The sequence below is a fragment of the Eptatretus burgeri genome, chromosome 17 (genome assembly GCF_056783735.1).
Source record: "Eptatretus burgeri isolate ZD-2024b chromosome 17, Ebu_testis_v1, whole genome shotgun sequence".
Classification (NCBI taxonomy): Eukaryota; Metazoa; Chordata; class Myxini; order Myxiniformes; family Myxinidae; genus Eptatretus; species Eptatretus burgeri.
The window spans coordinates 18738577-18756076 of record NC_140977.1 but is presented as its reverse complement, the minus strand read 5'-3'; the positions used below and the strand labels follow the sequence as shown (position 1 = coordinate 18756076).

Below are 17500 nucleotides of genomic sequence, written 5' to 3'. Positions count from 1 at the left end.
CTCGCCGTATGCGGCTTGCAGACAGTTCCGCCTGTGCATCGTTTGTTCGTAGCATCCCGACCATATCGAATAAAACGCCGATGAGTGCGGCTCGAGTACCTTTCGTGACCGCTCCACTGGAGGCGCCCGCTGCAACTGTTGGTTGATGCCGTAAATCCCGTCTGCCTTGAAGAAGAATCACAATTGCCCGTCTGCTCGAGGGTCAGGTCTATGGGCAGTCGGCTGAACTGGTTCTCTGTTCTGCGACATGAAAACAGCCCTTGCCACAGCATCTCCATCAGTCCAGGGTGTGTAAACTCGATATTCAGTAAATAAAGCTGATATTTCGTCATCCATCTTGAGTAATAGTGGCAGTTTGTAGCAAAGAAGACGACAGTCACCTGTGTAATCACCCAGATGAACAGGTCCATGTCATTCGTGCGGACAGCTCTGTCCATGATGAGAAACAAATCCACGTAGCCAACACACTGCAACCAAAACTGCGTGGTTTTGCCGAACTCGCCATTTCGTGTGCTGTGCACCAACTTCCCGTACTCATCTAGTTCTGCATTAATGACCCGAACTTCAGCCATGGTGTCCATTGACTGGGCGTTGGTCATATCCATGGAATGAATCAGAGTAACCAATTCATCGAAGTTCTCATATGTGGTCAGAAATTCTCTGAAGTGAAGAATGCGCAAGGCTAAGGCAAACATTGGGTGCAGATGTTTGCAGCGGTTGTAGTTGGTGCATTCGATGAAGCCACGTATTGAGCCAGATGCAAGGAAGTCTGCATCAACCAGGAGCTGTGGTCCTCCGGATTCACTGATTAGCTTTCCTATTGCTCTGAATAGACATATTGAGATATGGAAAACACTGAACAGGATGAATACATCATCAAATGTTGGACTTTCAGTGGATTGGATTTTCAAAACATTCTTTGCCACATCCAAGTCGTAAGTCACGACTCCGTACCTCTGCCCAAGCTCGGCAGCGCATGCCTGTGTCACTTTGAGGGTCTGGAGAATGACATCTTTTCTCGTAGGCGGCTCCGGAATGTTTTTCATGTGGAGGACACGTTGTTTAGGGAGGTGGTCAACATAGAAACGACCCATGAAGCCAGCCCACATTGGAATATTTTCCATCTCGAGAGCATGTGCAGCCATCCAGATAAAGTCCAACTTTCTAGTGTTTTGAGACTTATCAGCTAGACTAAATGCACCCATGTTTTCGTACGTGAAGCGGTCCATGTGGGGTTTCTTCCCGTATGGCTCCAGTACCGCACTTTGGACATTTACTTTTCATCTTGGCCGCCGTTTGTGGGACGACACAGTGGGCATCGACTCCTCCGGAAACACTTCTTCAAGGGGTAATCCTATCCAGGCGGGAAGTTTGATAAAAGATACCCATGGTATCGTGCAATATGTTTGCTCCAGAAAGGGTATGTACGACCTCGTCGTAATTGTCAAATGTTATCACCCTTCTCCCTTCCCACTCTCCTCACACCACCTTTCCTTCAATTCCTTCAATTTTCTTCATTCAATTCAATTCAATCATGTACTACCTCCCCCTCCTCTCTTCTTCACAAGTCCCACGAACAAACGCAAGTTGAAACCCCCTACCCTGATGCTTGCCTCCTCCGAAACCCCCTCCCCATTCCCCCCCCCACCTCTGACCCCCATCCGGCTCGCTTCCAGCCCCCTCCTGGAGTGTATAACAAAGTTTGGAGAGGCGTCGCTCACACCACCATCCCCTTCCCAGCTTACCACTTCCTCACCCCCTCCCTCCTTGCTCCCCCCTTCTATTCTACTCCCTCCTCTCATGCCATTTGAAGAGAGGGAAGGGAGCATACATCAGAGGGTATACTTAACAAGGCACAACCAGATTGCAGATAAGGGAGACAAGTTTGAAAGTTTATTGATGAGGTTGGACAGATGTAGTTTTCAGGTTCTCCTGAGAGTGGAACTGAATAAAAAGTTTTCACAGAATGTACATTTCTATGGGTGTTTTCCATTATGAATTTTAAATATCTTTTGAGGTTGCACAAATGAGATTTCCTCAAAATGTGCAGACGTAAGATTGTTCTCAATTGTGCATTCCAATGAGCATTTTAAGGATGGATGGATGAAAGTAAGACTTTCCACAAATTGTGCATTTCTTCACGCATTCTCGTTTGTGAATCTTCATATGCGTTTTGAGGTGAGGTGACTGATTAAAAGACTTTGCACAAATTGTGCATTTGTATGGGCGTTCACCATTGTGAATTCTCATGTGTGTTTTAAGGGTGGATGACCAATTAAAAGATTTTCCACAAATTGTGCACCCGTATGGGCGTTCACCATTGTGAATTCTCAAGTGCAATTTCAGGAGAGATGGCCGATTGAAGGATTTTCCACAATTTGTGCATTTATATGGGCGTTCAGGATTGTGACTTATCATGTGTGTTTTCAGGGTGGATGACTGATTAAAAGATTTTCCACAATTTGCGCACTCGTATGGGCGGTCTCCATTGTGAATTCTCATGTGTGATTTTAGTTGAGATGGCCGGTTAAAAGATTTCCCACAACTTGTGCATTTGTATGGGCGTTCTCCATTGTGAATTTGCATGTGTATTTTCAAGTGGGATGAATGACTGAAGGATTTTCCACAATTTGTGCATTTGTATGGACGTTCTCCACTGTGAAGTGTCATGTGCGTTTTAAGGTTGCCTGATCGATTAAATGATTTTCCACAACTTGTACATTTGTATGGGCATTCATCATTGTGAATTCTCATGTGTGTTTTAAGGGTGGATGACCAATTAAAAGATTTTCCACAAACTGTACATTTGTATGGGCGCTCACCATTGTGAATGGTCATGTGTGTTTTAAAGGTGGATGGCCGATTAAAAGATTTTCCACAACTTGTGCATTTGTATGGGCGTTCACCATTGTGAATTATCATGTGTGTTTTAAGGATGGATGACTGATTAAAAGATTTCCCACAATTGGTACATTTGAATGGGCGCTCAGCCTTGTGTGTTCTCATATGTGATTTTAGGTTTGATGATTGATTGAATGATTTTCCACAACTTGAGCATTTGAATGGGCATTCTCCACTATGAACTCTCATGTGTATTTTCAGGCTGTCTGAGCAATTGAAAGATTTTCCACAATTTGTGCATTTGTGTTGATGTTCACCTTTCTTTCCTTTGTGAGCCTTGTCAGAATTATTCTGTGCAAACATTTCCTCATTCGGTTTGTCTTGTTTGTAAAAAGTCCTCTTGTTTGTTTCAGTTGGCCATTTCTGTGGGAGGATGTCTGTGTCCTTCATAGAAGTTGGTGCCGTCTCCTTTGTGGAATGAATGGATTCACCTGTAAAGACAAAATCACATGACTTGCAAAAAAAAACAACAAAAAAAAAAAACAATAACATGACCCTGCCAAATGAACAAATGTATTTGTTCCACTGCAGAAAAGTAAAAAAAATATTCCTCATCGTATACAGTGCTGAGAGAAAGTCTAAACTCCCTTTCAAAATTTTCACCTTTTGTTGCCTTATAACCTGGAATAAAATTGCTTTAAATCAGACTTTTCCCACCTTTATTTCCACATCATAACCCACAGCTTCCAAGTGAAAAACAAATTCTACAAATTTCAGAAAATTTATTAAAAATACAAAACTGGAATATGTTGGTTGGATGTGTCCACCCTCCCTTATAATAGCAATTATAAATTAGTTCAGATGTAACCAATCACCCTCAAAATCACACACCAAGTAAATTGGCATCCACGTGTGTTAAAGTTTCGTGATTCTAATTATGTCAGAATAAAATCAGCTGTTCCTGGAGGTTTTCACTGCTGGGTAGTGTATTTCACTGCAAAGACTCAACCTTGCGAAACAAGGAGCTTTCAAAAGACCTCCAGGATAAAGTTGTGGAAAGGCACGTATCAGAGGATGGGTATAAAAATATTTCAAAGGCCTTGAATATCCCTTGGATCACAATCAAGACAATCATTAAGAAATGGAAGACGTATGGTACCACCAAGACCCAGACTAGATCAGGCCGTCCCTCCAAACTGGATGACCAAGCAAGGAGACTGGTAAGAGAGACCATCAAGAGGTCAATGGCAACTTTGAAAGAGCAACATGCCTTTATGCAAAGACTGGTCACTGTGTGCATGTGACAACAATATCCCAAGCACTCTACAAGTCTGGCCTGTACGGTAGGGTGGCAAGAAGGAAGCCATTACTCAAAAAAGCCCACCTTGAGTCCCGTTTGAAGTATGCAAAAAAAACCACTCCGGAGATTATGAAGCCATGTGGCAAAAAGTTTTGTGGTCTGACGAAACCAAGGTGGAACTTTTTGACCTAAAAGCAAAACGTTACGTTTGGCACAAACCCAACACAGCGCATCACACAAAGAACACCACCCATACTGTGAAGCCTGGTGGTGGCAACATCATGTAATGGGGATGTTTCTCATCAGCAGGGACTGAGGCACTTGTCAGGATAGAAGAGGAAATGGATGGAGCAAAATCCAGAAAAATCTGAAAGGAAAAGCAGATGCCCTCTGCAAGAAAGCTGAAATTGGGATGGAGGTTCACCTTTCAACATGACAACAGCCTGAAGCACCCCAAGCCACACTGGAGTGGCTAAGGAACAAAAAGATAAATGTCCTTGAGTGGCCCAGTCAAAGCCCTGACCGAAATCCAATCGAAAATCTGTGGCATGACTTGAAGATTGCTGTCCATCAATGTTCCCCATGCAACTTGACTGAGCTTGAACAGTTTTGCACACAAGAATTGGCAAATAATGGCCAATCAAGGTGTGCAAAGTTGGTAGAGACCTATCCCAACAGATGCACAGCTGTAATGGTTGTCAAAGGTGCCTCCATCAAGTATTAACTCAGGGGGAGGAGCCCCAGAGTTAACACTCAGGAGTTAATACTGAGGGGGGAACACTTATCCAACCAAGATATTCGAGTTTTGTTTTTTCAATTAATTTTGTGAAATTTGTTTTTCAGTTGTAAGTTGTGGGTTATGATGTGTAATTAAAGGTGCAAAAGTCTGATGTCATGCAATTTAATTCCAGGCAATAAAACAACAAAAGGTGACCATTTTGAAGGTGGGTGTGGAGTTTCTTTCAGCAATGCACCAATGTGTATAATATATATATATATATATATATATATATATATATATATATATATATATATATATATATATATATATATATATATATATATATCCTGTTGCGCCACATCCCTGCAAGGCAATGGCATCCAACAAACAGTGGTCCACAGACAGTTATTTCATTAATATACATTCAGATTGTCCCATAAGACAAGAAGGAAAGGACGAACAGGCCAAGTGCGTTGTGCGAATCTCATAGTAAGGTCTGACTAAATCGCTGAACTCATTCCTATTCTTTTTTCTCTATTCCTGAGGTAAATCCAAGCAATGGGTCCTCGCGAGGCCGGCAGACTCTCCGCTCCGACACCCATCTGTAAAAACAACAGCCACCCCATTTCTGTCAGGTCAGGTTCGATCTGTGACCTGCTACAGGTACCATGTAAACCTGTACTAACCTGTTCCATGGTCGGGTTGTCGGCGACTAAACTGTCTCCCCCACCAGGTTTTCTGGTGAGGAGGGTGTTTGGATATGGACACCCAGCAGGATTAAAAACAAAACCTGTCAAAGGGCGGAGGAGCTCCTTGTGAGCCAACGGCCATCCATATCTCGTGCCCAACTGTGTCTGCGGACGTCCTCCTGCAGTTGGGTCACTTCTTATTAGGAGGTTGGTGGCAGGATTTGCACTCCGGCCACCGTAAAACCCTTCATTCCGCAAAACGCAAAAACGCAAAAAAATCTGAAAACCCACTCCGTGGGATTACCTCCTGTGCAGCTTCCCTTCGCAGGGCAGCTCACCGGATGACGGGATTGGGGCAAAGCCTTCGGGACCAAAAATCTTTGATAGGAGGGAAACCACGGGGTAACATCCCTGGGTCAGATTGCGGGAGAGTGTGTCGGAGTGGTGCTGAGGTGTCGTCCACCAGACGGCGGTCTCCTTGGGTTAACCTGAGGCGGTCCCTTCGGGTGGGTGCCTGGAATGTCCTATCCCTAAGAGAGGATGATCACCTGTCTCTGTTATCATCTGAGCTCAAGCGTTTGGACATCGGGATTGCAGCTCTCTCTGAGGTTCGGAGACCGGATTGCGGCGAGATAATGGTGGGTGGTTACACCTACTATTGGTCTGGTCGCTCTGATGGTTACCATACCCAAGGAGTTGCTGTAGCTGTGTCCAATAAGCTGACCCCAATGATAATTGAGGTAACACCGGTCAACGAGCGTATTATGAGATTAAGGATTCGTCACTCCTTAGGTGTCATTTCCCTGGTCTCTGTTTATGCTCCGACTGAGGCGAGTGATCTCCCCGTGAAGGATGCATTCTACGCCACATTCGAGTCTGTGGTTGATCAGTGCCCCAGACGAGATACACTTCTGGTCTTGGGGGATTTCAATGCATCGACTGGAACTGATAGGGACGGTTATGAGGTGTGTGTTGGTCCCCATGGGTCAGGAACTATGAACCAGAATGGCACTAAGTTCCTTGACTTTGCAAGAAGTCATGGACTTAGGGTGGCTGGTTCATGGTTTCAGCGCCCACAAGCTCATCGCTGGACTTGGTATTCCAACGCTGGCGGTGTGGCAAAGGAGATTGACCATGTCCTCATTGATGGTCGTTGGAGGAGGATCCAGAACTGCAGGGTCTACCGGAGTGCTCAGTTCCTCAATACTGACCACAGGCTTGTTGCAGCAACTCTAAAGCTGCACCTTAAATCCTGGAGAATGGTACCATCCCAGCCGAGGCTGGATGTTGCCAAGCTCAGGGATGAGAGAGTAGCTGGGGAGTTTGCGAACAGGCTGAGTGGATACTTGGGGGGTCTGGGTGCTTTGGGGGGTCCTGAAGAGTTGTGGAGCGCCTTCAAGACCACCGTCCTTGATGTTGCCGGTGGATGCCTTGGAGCTCACCGCAGGGCAAAGAAGAATTTTGTCTCTCAAGGGACACTGGATACCATTGACCAGAGTCGCAGGGCCAGGCTGAATGGCAGAGCTGAGCTGTTCAGGGAGCTGAGGCGTAAAACTGTACGTGCACTGAGGGTGGACAAGGAGGCCTATGTGCGAGGAATCTGTGAGGGGGTAGAGCATCACCTGTGGACAGGTGATTCTCGTCCCGCTTACAGGGGAATTCGCGCATTACGTTCATCCAAGCCCATCCCTCGGAGCACTACAGTTCGAGCAGAGAGTGGTAGGCTCTTGACAGAGGAGTCTGAAGTGAAGGCCCGCTGGGCCTGTTACTTTGAGCGGTTGTACCAGGCTGATCCCCCAACTGTCGAGTTGGACGTCAAGGGTGTTACAATCCCTGTTGCTGACCCTCGAATCAACTGTGGTCCACCTACGCTTGTGGAAAAACGGGCTGCGGTGAACCAGTTGAAATGGGGCAAAGCTCCAGGGATCTGTGGCATCCATGCCGAACTTCTCAAGGCTGGTGGAAATGCTGCACTCGTGTCGTTGCATGCAGTTTTGTGCTCTGCCTGGAACACAGGCATCATCCCAACTGACTGGAAGAGGGGCCTTGTTGTCCCTCTCTGGAAAGGGAAGGGTGATCGCCAAGACTGCAACAACTACCGAGGGGTGACGCTGCTCTCAGTGCCGGGCAAGGTCTTTGCTCGGATAATTATCGATAGGGTTCGCCACCATCTGCTTGAGCACCAGCGTCCAGAGCAGTCAGGCTTTACACCAAAGAGGTCAACGATTGACCGTATCCTTGCACTTCGTGTCCTCACCGATCGCAGACGAGAGTTTCGGCAGGGGCTGCTTGCAGCCTATGTTGATCTCTGTAAAGCGTTCGATTCAGTGAATCGGGATGTCCTCTGGAAGATTCTTGGTCTTCGTGGGGTGCCACCAAAACTGATCGATCTGATGTCTGAACTCTACTCTGGTACTGAGAGTGCTGTGAAGTGTGGTGGTACCATCTCTGACTTATTTCCAGTTGTTACTGGAGTTCGTCAGGGATGTGTACTTGCCCCCACACTTTTCAGCACTTGTATGGACTGGATTCTAGGGAGGATGTTGGAGAGATCAAGTTGCGGTGCGTCATTTGGGAATGTCAAGATCTCGGACCTTGACTTTGCAGATGATGCAGTCATCTTTGAGGAGACATTAGACATCCTCTTGGGGGCCCTCGAGGTGCTGAATGAGGAGTCGGAGCAGTTGGGATTACGGGTTTCTTGGGTCAAAACTAAGATCCAGGCTTTCGGTGACATCTTGGATGCTGCTGTCCTGTCTGTGTCTGTTTGTGGTGAGGATGTTGAGGTTGTGGAGAGATTCACTTACCTTGGCAGTGATATTCATGTCTCTGCTGGCTGCGAGTCAGAGGTCAATAGACGTCTGGGTCGGGCCTGGGGAGTCATGGATTCACTGGATCATGGGGTGTGGCGCTGCCGGTACCTGTGCGGGAGGACGAAAGTCCGAGTCTTCAGGTCCTTGGTACTTCCAGTCTTGCTCTATGGGTGCGAGACTTGGACACTGACCAAGGATCTGAGACGGAGACTTAATTCCTTTGGTACCAGGTCTCTTCGGAGAATCCTTGGCTATCGCTGGTCGGATTTTGTGTCCAACGAGCGGTTGCTGAGAGAGACTCGGATGAGATTTGTTACCTGCATAGTCCGTGAGCGTCAGTTGCGGCTGTATGGACACGTGGCTCGTTTTCCTGACTCTGATCCTGCTCACCAGATTCTCTCAGCGAGGGAGTCTCATGAGTGGAGGAGGCCAGTGGGTCGACCACGTGCCTCATGGTTGCAACAGGTTGACCATCATCTCAAGGAGATGGGGATGGGCCTGGCATCTGCCTGGGGGATGGCCAGACGGAGGCCCCTGGAGTACCGGCGGAAAGTGGACGCAGCGACGTGCTGTTCTGGCACATGCTCCCATACCTGACCTGACCTGACCCCATTCGCTGTGAGAGTGCGTCCTCACAGAAGACCAAAAGGAACAAAACACCAAGCGCCCACGCTGCACAGAACATGTGCAGCATAGCGGAAATTTCCACCCATTGGGCAGAAGAGATAGGAAGGGTAACCGACATGACGGCGCGCTGCAGGAATGCTATCCCGAGGAAATAGAAGGAACAACACCCAAAATGCTAACAACGTACAGTACGCACGTGGTGCACTCTTTTCAACCCATTTCTGAGTCGGGAGAGTTTCAACCCATATATACATATAGCCACACAAATTTATATATATACTACAGTATATTCGTTTATATACATAAATATATATATATATATATGCATATATATATATATATATATATATATATATATATATATATATATATATATATGCATACACACAAACTTATATATGTGTGTGAATGTATATCAACCCAGGAAGACTTACACAAGGTAAGTGCTATGCAGCAGGGTTGCTTTTTGCAGCTAATCAGGCTCGAGTGTGGGAGGGGTCAATCATTGATATAATCCTAGCCACCTGGGTGCATTCGATTTGGTGAGAGGTGAGATTTGGTGAGAGAGATGTGGGTGGGTCTTTATTTATTTATTGACTACTTTTGACGTTTGCACGCGGAACATGCTTGGGAGCCTCATTGGTATGCATTGCTGTCTGCGCTATTGCTGATGATTTGTCAATTCGTGATGAAACCGGTCCGGTAGCTGAGGGGGTGTATAGCATTAGGATTCTCATGTGTGTACTATGTGCGAACGTCTTTATAGTTGTTGAGGAACTCTGGGAATGGTTAAAAACAGCATAGCACTTATGTTGTGCAAGTCTTCTTGGGTTGCTTTGCACAGCTTATCCAACTATTGTAGAGGAGTGTGGGAGGGGTCAATCATATTGTTGCGACCACGGGTACCGACCGAGACACCAGCTTGTCACTCAGGGGGATTAATCCCCGGTTGTCCTCGGTGGAGCCGGACCTGGGGCCACCGCTCACAATTAAAGTTGTGGTACGGTGGGTTGTTTTCGAACCACGAATGCCACCCAGTTAACCACGAGTTCCAGTGTCAATCTAATTATGCCATTTAACAAGAAGTCACGGGGCTACCTGAGCGGGGAGCGCGTCCTAGGCAAAGCACCAATGTTATCTCGATTAGATTATCATTAGGGCGGCCGAGCGTTTTAACCGCTGGTGCGTGCCGACTATTTTTGGTCAAATCTGTGGTAATTACCTCCAAGTCTATCTTGGTTCGGACAATGCCAGACCAATGGAAGGAAAGGACAAACACGGACAGGTTGGAAATCGACAAATAATGTATTAATAATAAAATAAATAAATAAAAAGAAGTTTTTATTTTCTGAGGTAAATAAATGAATTAATTTCAAAGCAAATTAATCAAAATGCCAGGAAAGAGACAAAGAGCAGAGGCTTATCGGGGGTTTACTTACAGCTAAACACAGACATGGGTACCCAACAGATCATTCGGGGGGGGAGGGGGGGGGAAGAATCGTCTCGCTTACCAGAGTAGTCGTCCGTGAAGTGAAAACGTCCTGAAATGTGTGCGTGCGTGTCATGCCTGTCGCCAGCACCCAGCCTTGCCGTGCACCCTCTCGCGAACAGTCTTGAACGCCAGTAGACGTCTGGAGGGCACTGAGATTGTCTGTCGTGGGTTTAGACCCTGGTATTGTTGGTGACCGACCCGTACCTCACTCGTCGGCGCTGCTCACACCCACACGTGCACCACACGCTCGCTTGCTCACTTGCAGGCTTGCACGCTTCCTCCTCCTTTTCCTCTCTGGCTTTCGTTCTCTTTCTTCTCTCTGCCCCCTCTTACTTCTCTCGCCCTTTCTTTCACTTTTCTCTCCGGTTCGCTTCTTCCCTCGCGCGCTTCAACTCTCGCTTTTTTTCTCGTTCTCTTCTCCCTCCTCTTTCTTTTGCCTCCGCTTTCCTCTCACTTCTCTCGCCTCCGCTTTCCTCTCACTTCTCTCGCCTCCGCTTTCCTCTCACTTCTCTCGCCTCCGCTTTCCTCTCACTTCTCTCGCCTCCGCTTTCCTCTCACTTCTCTCGCCTCCGCTTTCCTCTCACTTCTCTCGCCTCCGCTTTCCTCTCACTTCTCTCGCCTCCGCTTTCCTCTCACTTCTCTCGCCTCCGCTTTCCTCTCACTTCTCTCGCCTCCGCTTTCCTCTCACTTCTCTCGCCTCCGCTTTCCTCTCACTTCTCTCGCCTCCGCTTTCCTCTCACTTCTCTCGCCTCCGCTTTCCTCTCACTTCTCTCGCCTCCGCTTTCCTCTCACTTCTCTCGCCTCCGCTTTCCTCTCACTTCTCTCGCCTCCGCTTTCCTCTCACTTCTCTCGCCTCCGCTTTCCTCTCACTTCTCTCGCCTCCGCTTTCCTCTCACTTCTCTCGCCTCCGCTTTCCTCTCACTTCTCTCGCCTCCGCTTTCCTCTCACTTCTCTCGCCTCCGCTTTCCTCTCACTTCTCTCGCCTCCGCTTTCCTCTCACTTCTCTCGCCTCCGCTTTCCTCTCACTTCTCTCGCCTCCGCTTTCCTCTCACTTCTCTCGCCTCCGCTTTCCTCTCACTTCTCTCGCCTCCGCTTTCCTCTCACTTCTCTCGCCTCCGCTTTCCTCTCACTTCTCTCGCCTCCGCTTTCCTCTCACTTCTCTCGCCTCCGCTTTCCTCTCACTTCTCTCGCCTCCGCTTTCCTCTCACTTCTCTCGCCTCCGCTTTCCTCTCACTTCTCTCGCCTCCGCTTTCCTCTCACTTCTCTCGCCTCCGCTCTCCTTTCACTTATCTCGCCTCCGCTTTCCTTTCACTTATCTCGCCTCCGCTTTCCTTTCACTTCTCTCGCCTCCACATTTTCCTCCTCAGAACGGACCACCAATTCGTTTTATATCAGTGGGCCATCTCAGCGGCGCAAACCGCTCGAAGCTCAACCCGCCCCACTTGCGCACAGTTACCATGACGACCCGTGCACTCTCAAAAAAGGTGGGCATCGGAGCTCGCGAAAGAACGTTGCTGAGGAAAAATAAGGGTGGGCTTCAGAGCTCACGAAAGAAATGCTGAGGAAAAATAAGGGCGGGCTTCAGAGTTCGTGAAAGAAATGTGTGTAAACGTGTCCGTCGTAAAGAAAAAAGTTTCCCATAAAGCGGCTGTCACATCTTGACGTTTTAGCCAGCGTATGGCAAGGTATAAAAATGTATGTAAAACGCTGGGGTACGCTGAACTAATGATGTTTTTTTCCAGTTTTGGACGTATTCATAACGAGTTGGACGTATGTATAATGTATTAGTAACGTACACAGAACGTTTCGGTAACATATAGATAATTTATACCAACGAATGCTGAGCGTGTTGTCTGCGTTCACAACCGATGCGCAACGATAGTCTAACGTATGCATAGCGCGCGGCAGCGTATCGCCGACGATCACGTGGTGTAGCCTTTTAAAAGGCTGCAGATCGACGATTCAAATCATAACCGCACTAGACATCGAAGTGTCAAGCCGCTGTCACACCTTGACGTTTTAGCCAGCGTATGCTGACGTATGAAAAATTTGCTGAATACGCTGGCACAAGTCGAATACGTTATGGGTAAGTTTTGTATACGTTAAGAGCACACTGAAGCACGCTGAAGCACGCTGGCATACGTCGTAGTACGCCGAGTACGTCGACAAATTTTCAGCATGTTGAAAATTTTTCAACGTATTCAGCGAATGACTCACGTTCCGCATACGCTGGCATAAGTTGTAGGCACGTTACGCGATCGTTGACACACGTCCACACACGTTACTTGTAAGTTACTCATAAGTTGAAACACGTCGAGGTAATCTTTAGCGTAACCGAAACTTATTTCTAACCTACGAGTAACGTGCTTTGAACCGATGTGTGTAATGTATCTCCAACGTACACAGAAGTTCCTTGTCCCCTTGTCCCCTGCCCCCCTCGTCCCTTGTCCTACCCTCCCCCTCCCCCTCCACCTCCTGCACCCAAAGCCTCCTCCCCTTCCTCTTCATAAAAAGTGTGGACCTCAAATATCCGGGGCCTTCGCTCAAACCTTTCAGATCTTTCCATACAGGTTGCCACTGACAAACCAGACATTATCTGCCTAACAGAAACTTTCCTCTCCCAAGACGTGTCTGACTCCCAAGTATCTCTCCCTGGCTACTCCCTCTTACGGTATGACAGACCTGAGCCTCGTCCTGGTGGAGGTGTTGCTCTCTTCATCAAAGACTCTATTCCTCACTCTCCATGCACTGCTCTCACTCCCCCACACCCCCAGGAATACCTCTGGCTTCGGCTTCCCCTCCACTCCCACCTCATGTTTATATGTGTACTGTACCGTCCACCGAACAGCGATTACTCCATCTACACCTCACTATCCGAAAACATGGACCATCTTCTATCTTCTCATCCAAACTCTCTCTTCCTCTTATGTGGTGACTTCAATTGTCATCACGCCAGTTGGCTAGGTGTGGGTACCTCTCTCACCTGTCATGGCACCTCAGCAAAAGCTTTCTGCGGCTCATTGGGACTGACTCAATCGGTCAACTTCCCGACCCGGATCTCAACCAATGGTACTCCATCTCTTCTGGATCTGATTTTGACAAATTTCCCTGACAATATCTGCTGCTCTTCCTTCGCTCCAATTGGTTCTTCTGACCACGTCCTTGTCAAAGTGGACATCTCTCTGGCTGTTATCAGAGAACCACCTCACCGCCGTCGAGTCTGGCATTTCACTCAAGCCGACTGGCAGGGTCTCCGAGCAGCCATCAAACTGACAGACTGGTCTCCTATCACTACTTTCTCAAACATCAACTCATCCTGGGAATTCTTTCAAAGAAACTTGCTCTCCCTCATGCACAGATTTATCCCCTCTCGTGTTCAGTTGTCTTACCCTTCCTCCCGCCCTTGGTTTACTGAAGCTTGTGGCGAGGCAGTTGTCCTGAAACAACTTGCCTTTGCCTCATGGAAAGCAAACCCAACTGAGGGCAATCTCAGTTCTTTCCACAAAGCTCGGAACAAGTGTGTATCTACCCTCAGGAGAGCCAGAAAACAACATCTTTTTCATCTCAAGTCTGAACTTTCAAACCTCTCTCCCTCCTCAAAATCCTGGTGGTGTTTAATCAAATCTGTTTCTGGTGTATGTCCCCCCTCAATCCCCTCCCTTACCTCAAATGGCCGCACTGCTGATTCCACACGTGATAAAGCTGAATGTCTAAACTCGGTGTTTGCAGCTAAATCTTGTGTCCTAAACCCATCACTATCTCTACCCACTTTACCCAGTCGCACCCAACTGTCCCTGGACTCTGTATCCTTTTCTCCTGACAAGGTGGAGAGCTTGCTTTCAAACCTCGAGTCAGATTCTGCAACCGGTCCAGACGGCATCAGCCCACGTGTCCTCAAAGCCTGCTCTTCTACTCTTGCTCACCCTCTCTCTGTTCTATTCACCCTCACATTTGCCCAAGGTCATCTGCCATCTGCTTGGAAATCTGCTAACATCACTGCCCTGCATAAAAAAGGTGCAAAAACAGATCCCTGTAACTACAGACCAATTAGCCTTCTCCCAATCATCAGCAAGGTGATGGAATCCATCATCGCCTCAGATATGAAATCCTTCCTCTTCTCCAATGGCTTGATTTCCAATCATCAATTTGGTTTCAGACCAGGTCACTCTACCCTGGATATGCTGCTTCTGCTCTCCCATCAATGGATGGAGGTCCTCAATGCCAGACAGGAAATCCGAGCCGTATCCCTGGACATATCACGTGCTTTTGACACAGTCTGGCACCCTGCACTACTCACCAAACTCTCTTCCCATGGTATTCAAGGCCATCTCCACTCATGGCTCGCAGACTTCCTCTCCTGTCGCAGTCAACGTGTGGCCCTAAATGGAGTTCTTTCATCCCCTCTTCCTGTGCAGGCTGGAGTTCCTCAAGGTAGCGTTCTGGGCCCTGTTCTTTTTCTGGTTTTCATCAATGATCTCTCGGACTCTCTGGAAAATCCTCTATTTCTCTTTGCTGACGACTCCACCCTCTGCCGTACCATCTGTCATCCCTCAGACCGGCAAGCAGCAGCTTCTTCGCTCACTGCAGATCTGGATAAAATCACAAACTGGTCCAACACGTGGAACATGTCTTTCAATCCAGACAAATCTCACACTCTCACTATGTCTCTTCGAAAGGACCGTTTACAAAACCCCCCCATCCACTTTCTCAACAACCCTCTGGAAGAAGTCTTTTCTTTCAAGCTTCTAGGTCTCACTATCTGCCATGACCTTTCCTGGGAAAGTCACATTTCCAACCTCGCCTCAAAAGCCAGTCGCCGACTGGGAATCCTCCGTCGTGCTAAGTCCTTCCTCGGCCCTCTTGAGCTCCTGACCACTTACAAAGCTTTTGTCCGTAGCCTGATGGAGTACTGCTCTCCCCTCTGGGCTGGTGCTCCTGCCTCCCACCTTTCTCGGCTTCACGCTGTCGAAACCAGGGCATTTAAGATCATCGGCATCTCCCGCAATGAAGCTGAGTCTTTGGGCCTCTCACTCAATCACCACAGGTTGGTCGGTGGTCTTTCTGTCTTCTACCGACTCCTCTCCAGCCTTGCCCCCCCTGCTCTCTCTGCGATTTGTCCCCACCACATTTGCACAGGACGCTCAAGGTCCGCCAACAACCCCCTTCTGGTAAAACTACCAAAATCACGAATCACTGCTCATCTTCACTCTTTCATTCCTCTTTTTTCCCGCCTTTGGAATAAACTTCCTCACTCTATTCTTTCCCATTCTTCCCTCCAGGCTTTCAAAACAGCTGTTCACCACCACCTCTTATCTTTCCCCATCCAAATCCTCGATCTTTTCTACCCCCGCTAATCCACCCAAGCCCACTTCCTTCATTTCTCCTGCTTTCCTTCCTGAAAGTCCCTGAAATGTCCATCTTCTCTTCGCCATGTTCCCCGTCCCATCCCCATCCCTCTCCCTTCCACAGTTCACCTAATGTGTCTGTTCCCCACTGTTTTGTCCCTTCCACTCCCGCCCCTCTTGTCTCATGCCTCCTTGCTGTGAGTTGTGTGTTTGCTCTCATACGAGCCTCGACCAAGGTATACAAAAAAAACAAACAAACGCACATTGACGTATGTAGATGTATTTGATTGACATTTTCTGGATGACCACAGAACTAACTGAACGTGTTTCTAACTTACAGCTACCATATAATGGCATACTGGCAGCGTTTAGGGGAATTAGTGTATAAAAATGGGCTTCACAGGAGGAACCCGTCAGTGTTCCAGAGTCCATGTGTTGTTTTTTTTTGGGGGGGGGGGGGGGTCGCGGCTGCAAAAGGTTGAGAACCACTGCGCTGGACATTACCTCGACGTATTTCGACTTATGAGTAACGTGTGTCGACGTGTGTCAACGATCGCGTAATGTGCTTGAAACACGTTACTCATAGGTTAGAAATAAGTTTCGGGTACGCTAAACATTACCTCGACGTGTTTCGACTTATGAGTAACTTACAAGTAACGTGTGTCGACGTGTGTCAACGATTGCATAACTTGCCTACAACTTATGCCAGCGTATGCGGAACGTGTGAGTCATACGCTGGCATACGTCGAAACATTTTGAGCATGTTAAAATTTGTGGACGAGCTCAAATTACTTCGACGTATGCCAGCGTACTACGACGTATGCAAAACTTACCCATAATGTATTTGACGTGTGCCAGCGTTTTAGACAAATTTTTCATACGTCGGCATACGCTGGCTAAATTGTCAAGGTGTGACAGCGGCTTTCGAGAGGGGATCTATTCTTTACCCTTCTCAACGCATCACATTTAAGATCCCATGAGACATGGGGATAGGGCTAATCTGAACATGCATTTAAGGAAATAACTGTCTGAGGACCTGAATGTGTGGATGCATTCATCAGATCGGATTTTGAAATCCGTAACACTATATGAATATATATATATATATATATATATATATATATATATATATATATATATATATATATATATATATATTTTTTTTTTTTTTTTATGACTCAGCCTGTCATCCTTCTGAGGTCGGCGAAATGAGTACCAGTGTACTGGGCCGGTGTAAACCCCGGTTAAAATAGGTGTACCAGATCCCTGTGTCGCAAGAGGCGACCAGGGTTGCGTCAGGAAGGGCATCCGGTGTAAAACATGTGCCAAATCACTATGCGGATCATATTGATGATCCGCTGTGGCGACCCCTAACGGGAGCAGCCGAAAGAAGAAGTAGAAGAAGATATATATTTTTTATATGTACATATATATATATATATATATATATATATATATATATATATATATATATATATATATATATATTTGCGAATTCGCGCCCGCTGGCGTGCGATTGGCCGCTCGACTTGAATGGCGGCCGCCTCGCCCACCGGAACGGACAATTCTGTCGTGACCCTCTTGGAACAACGCCGGGAGCTAGTCACGGTTGGGGGTTTAACCCCACCACGACCGTGCCAATTGCCCACCCGTGCAGGATAGGGTTGCTCGC

General features: G+C 47.5%; 1 protein-coding gene across 1 annotated transcript in view; it reads right to left on the bottom strand.

The window, feature by feature from the left end:
- Positions 1–1835: 1835 nt before the first annotated feature.
- LOC147009466 (uncharacterized) overlaps positions 1836–17500 on the bottom strand; it is a 43845-nt gene continuing 28180 nt past the window's right edge. The window contains exon 3 of the mRNA XM_085862048.1: positions 1836–3332. Within this exon, the coding sequence (XP_085718174.1) occupies positions 2065–3332 (1268 nt within the window). The 3' untranslated portion in view covers positions 1836–2064. The remainder of the gene's footprint in view (positions 3333–17500) is intronic.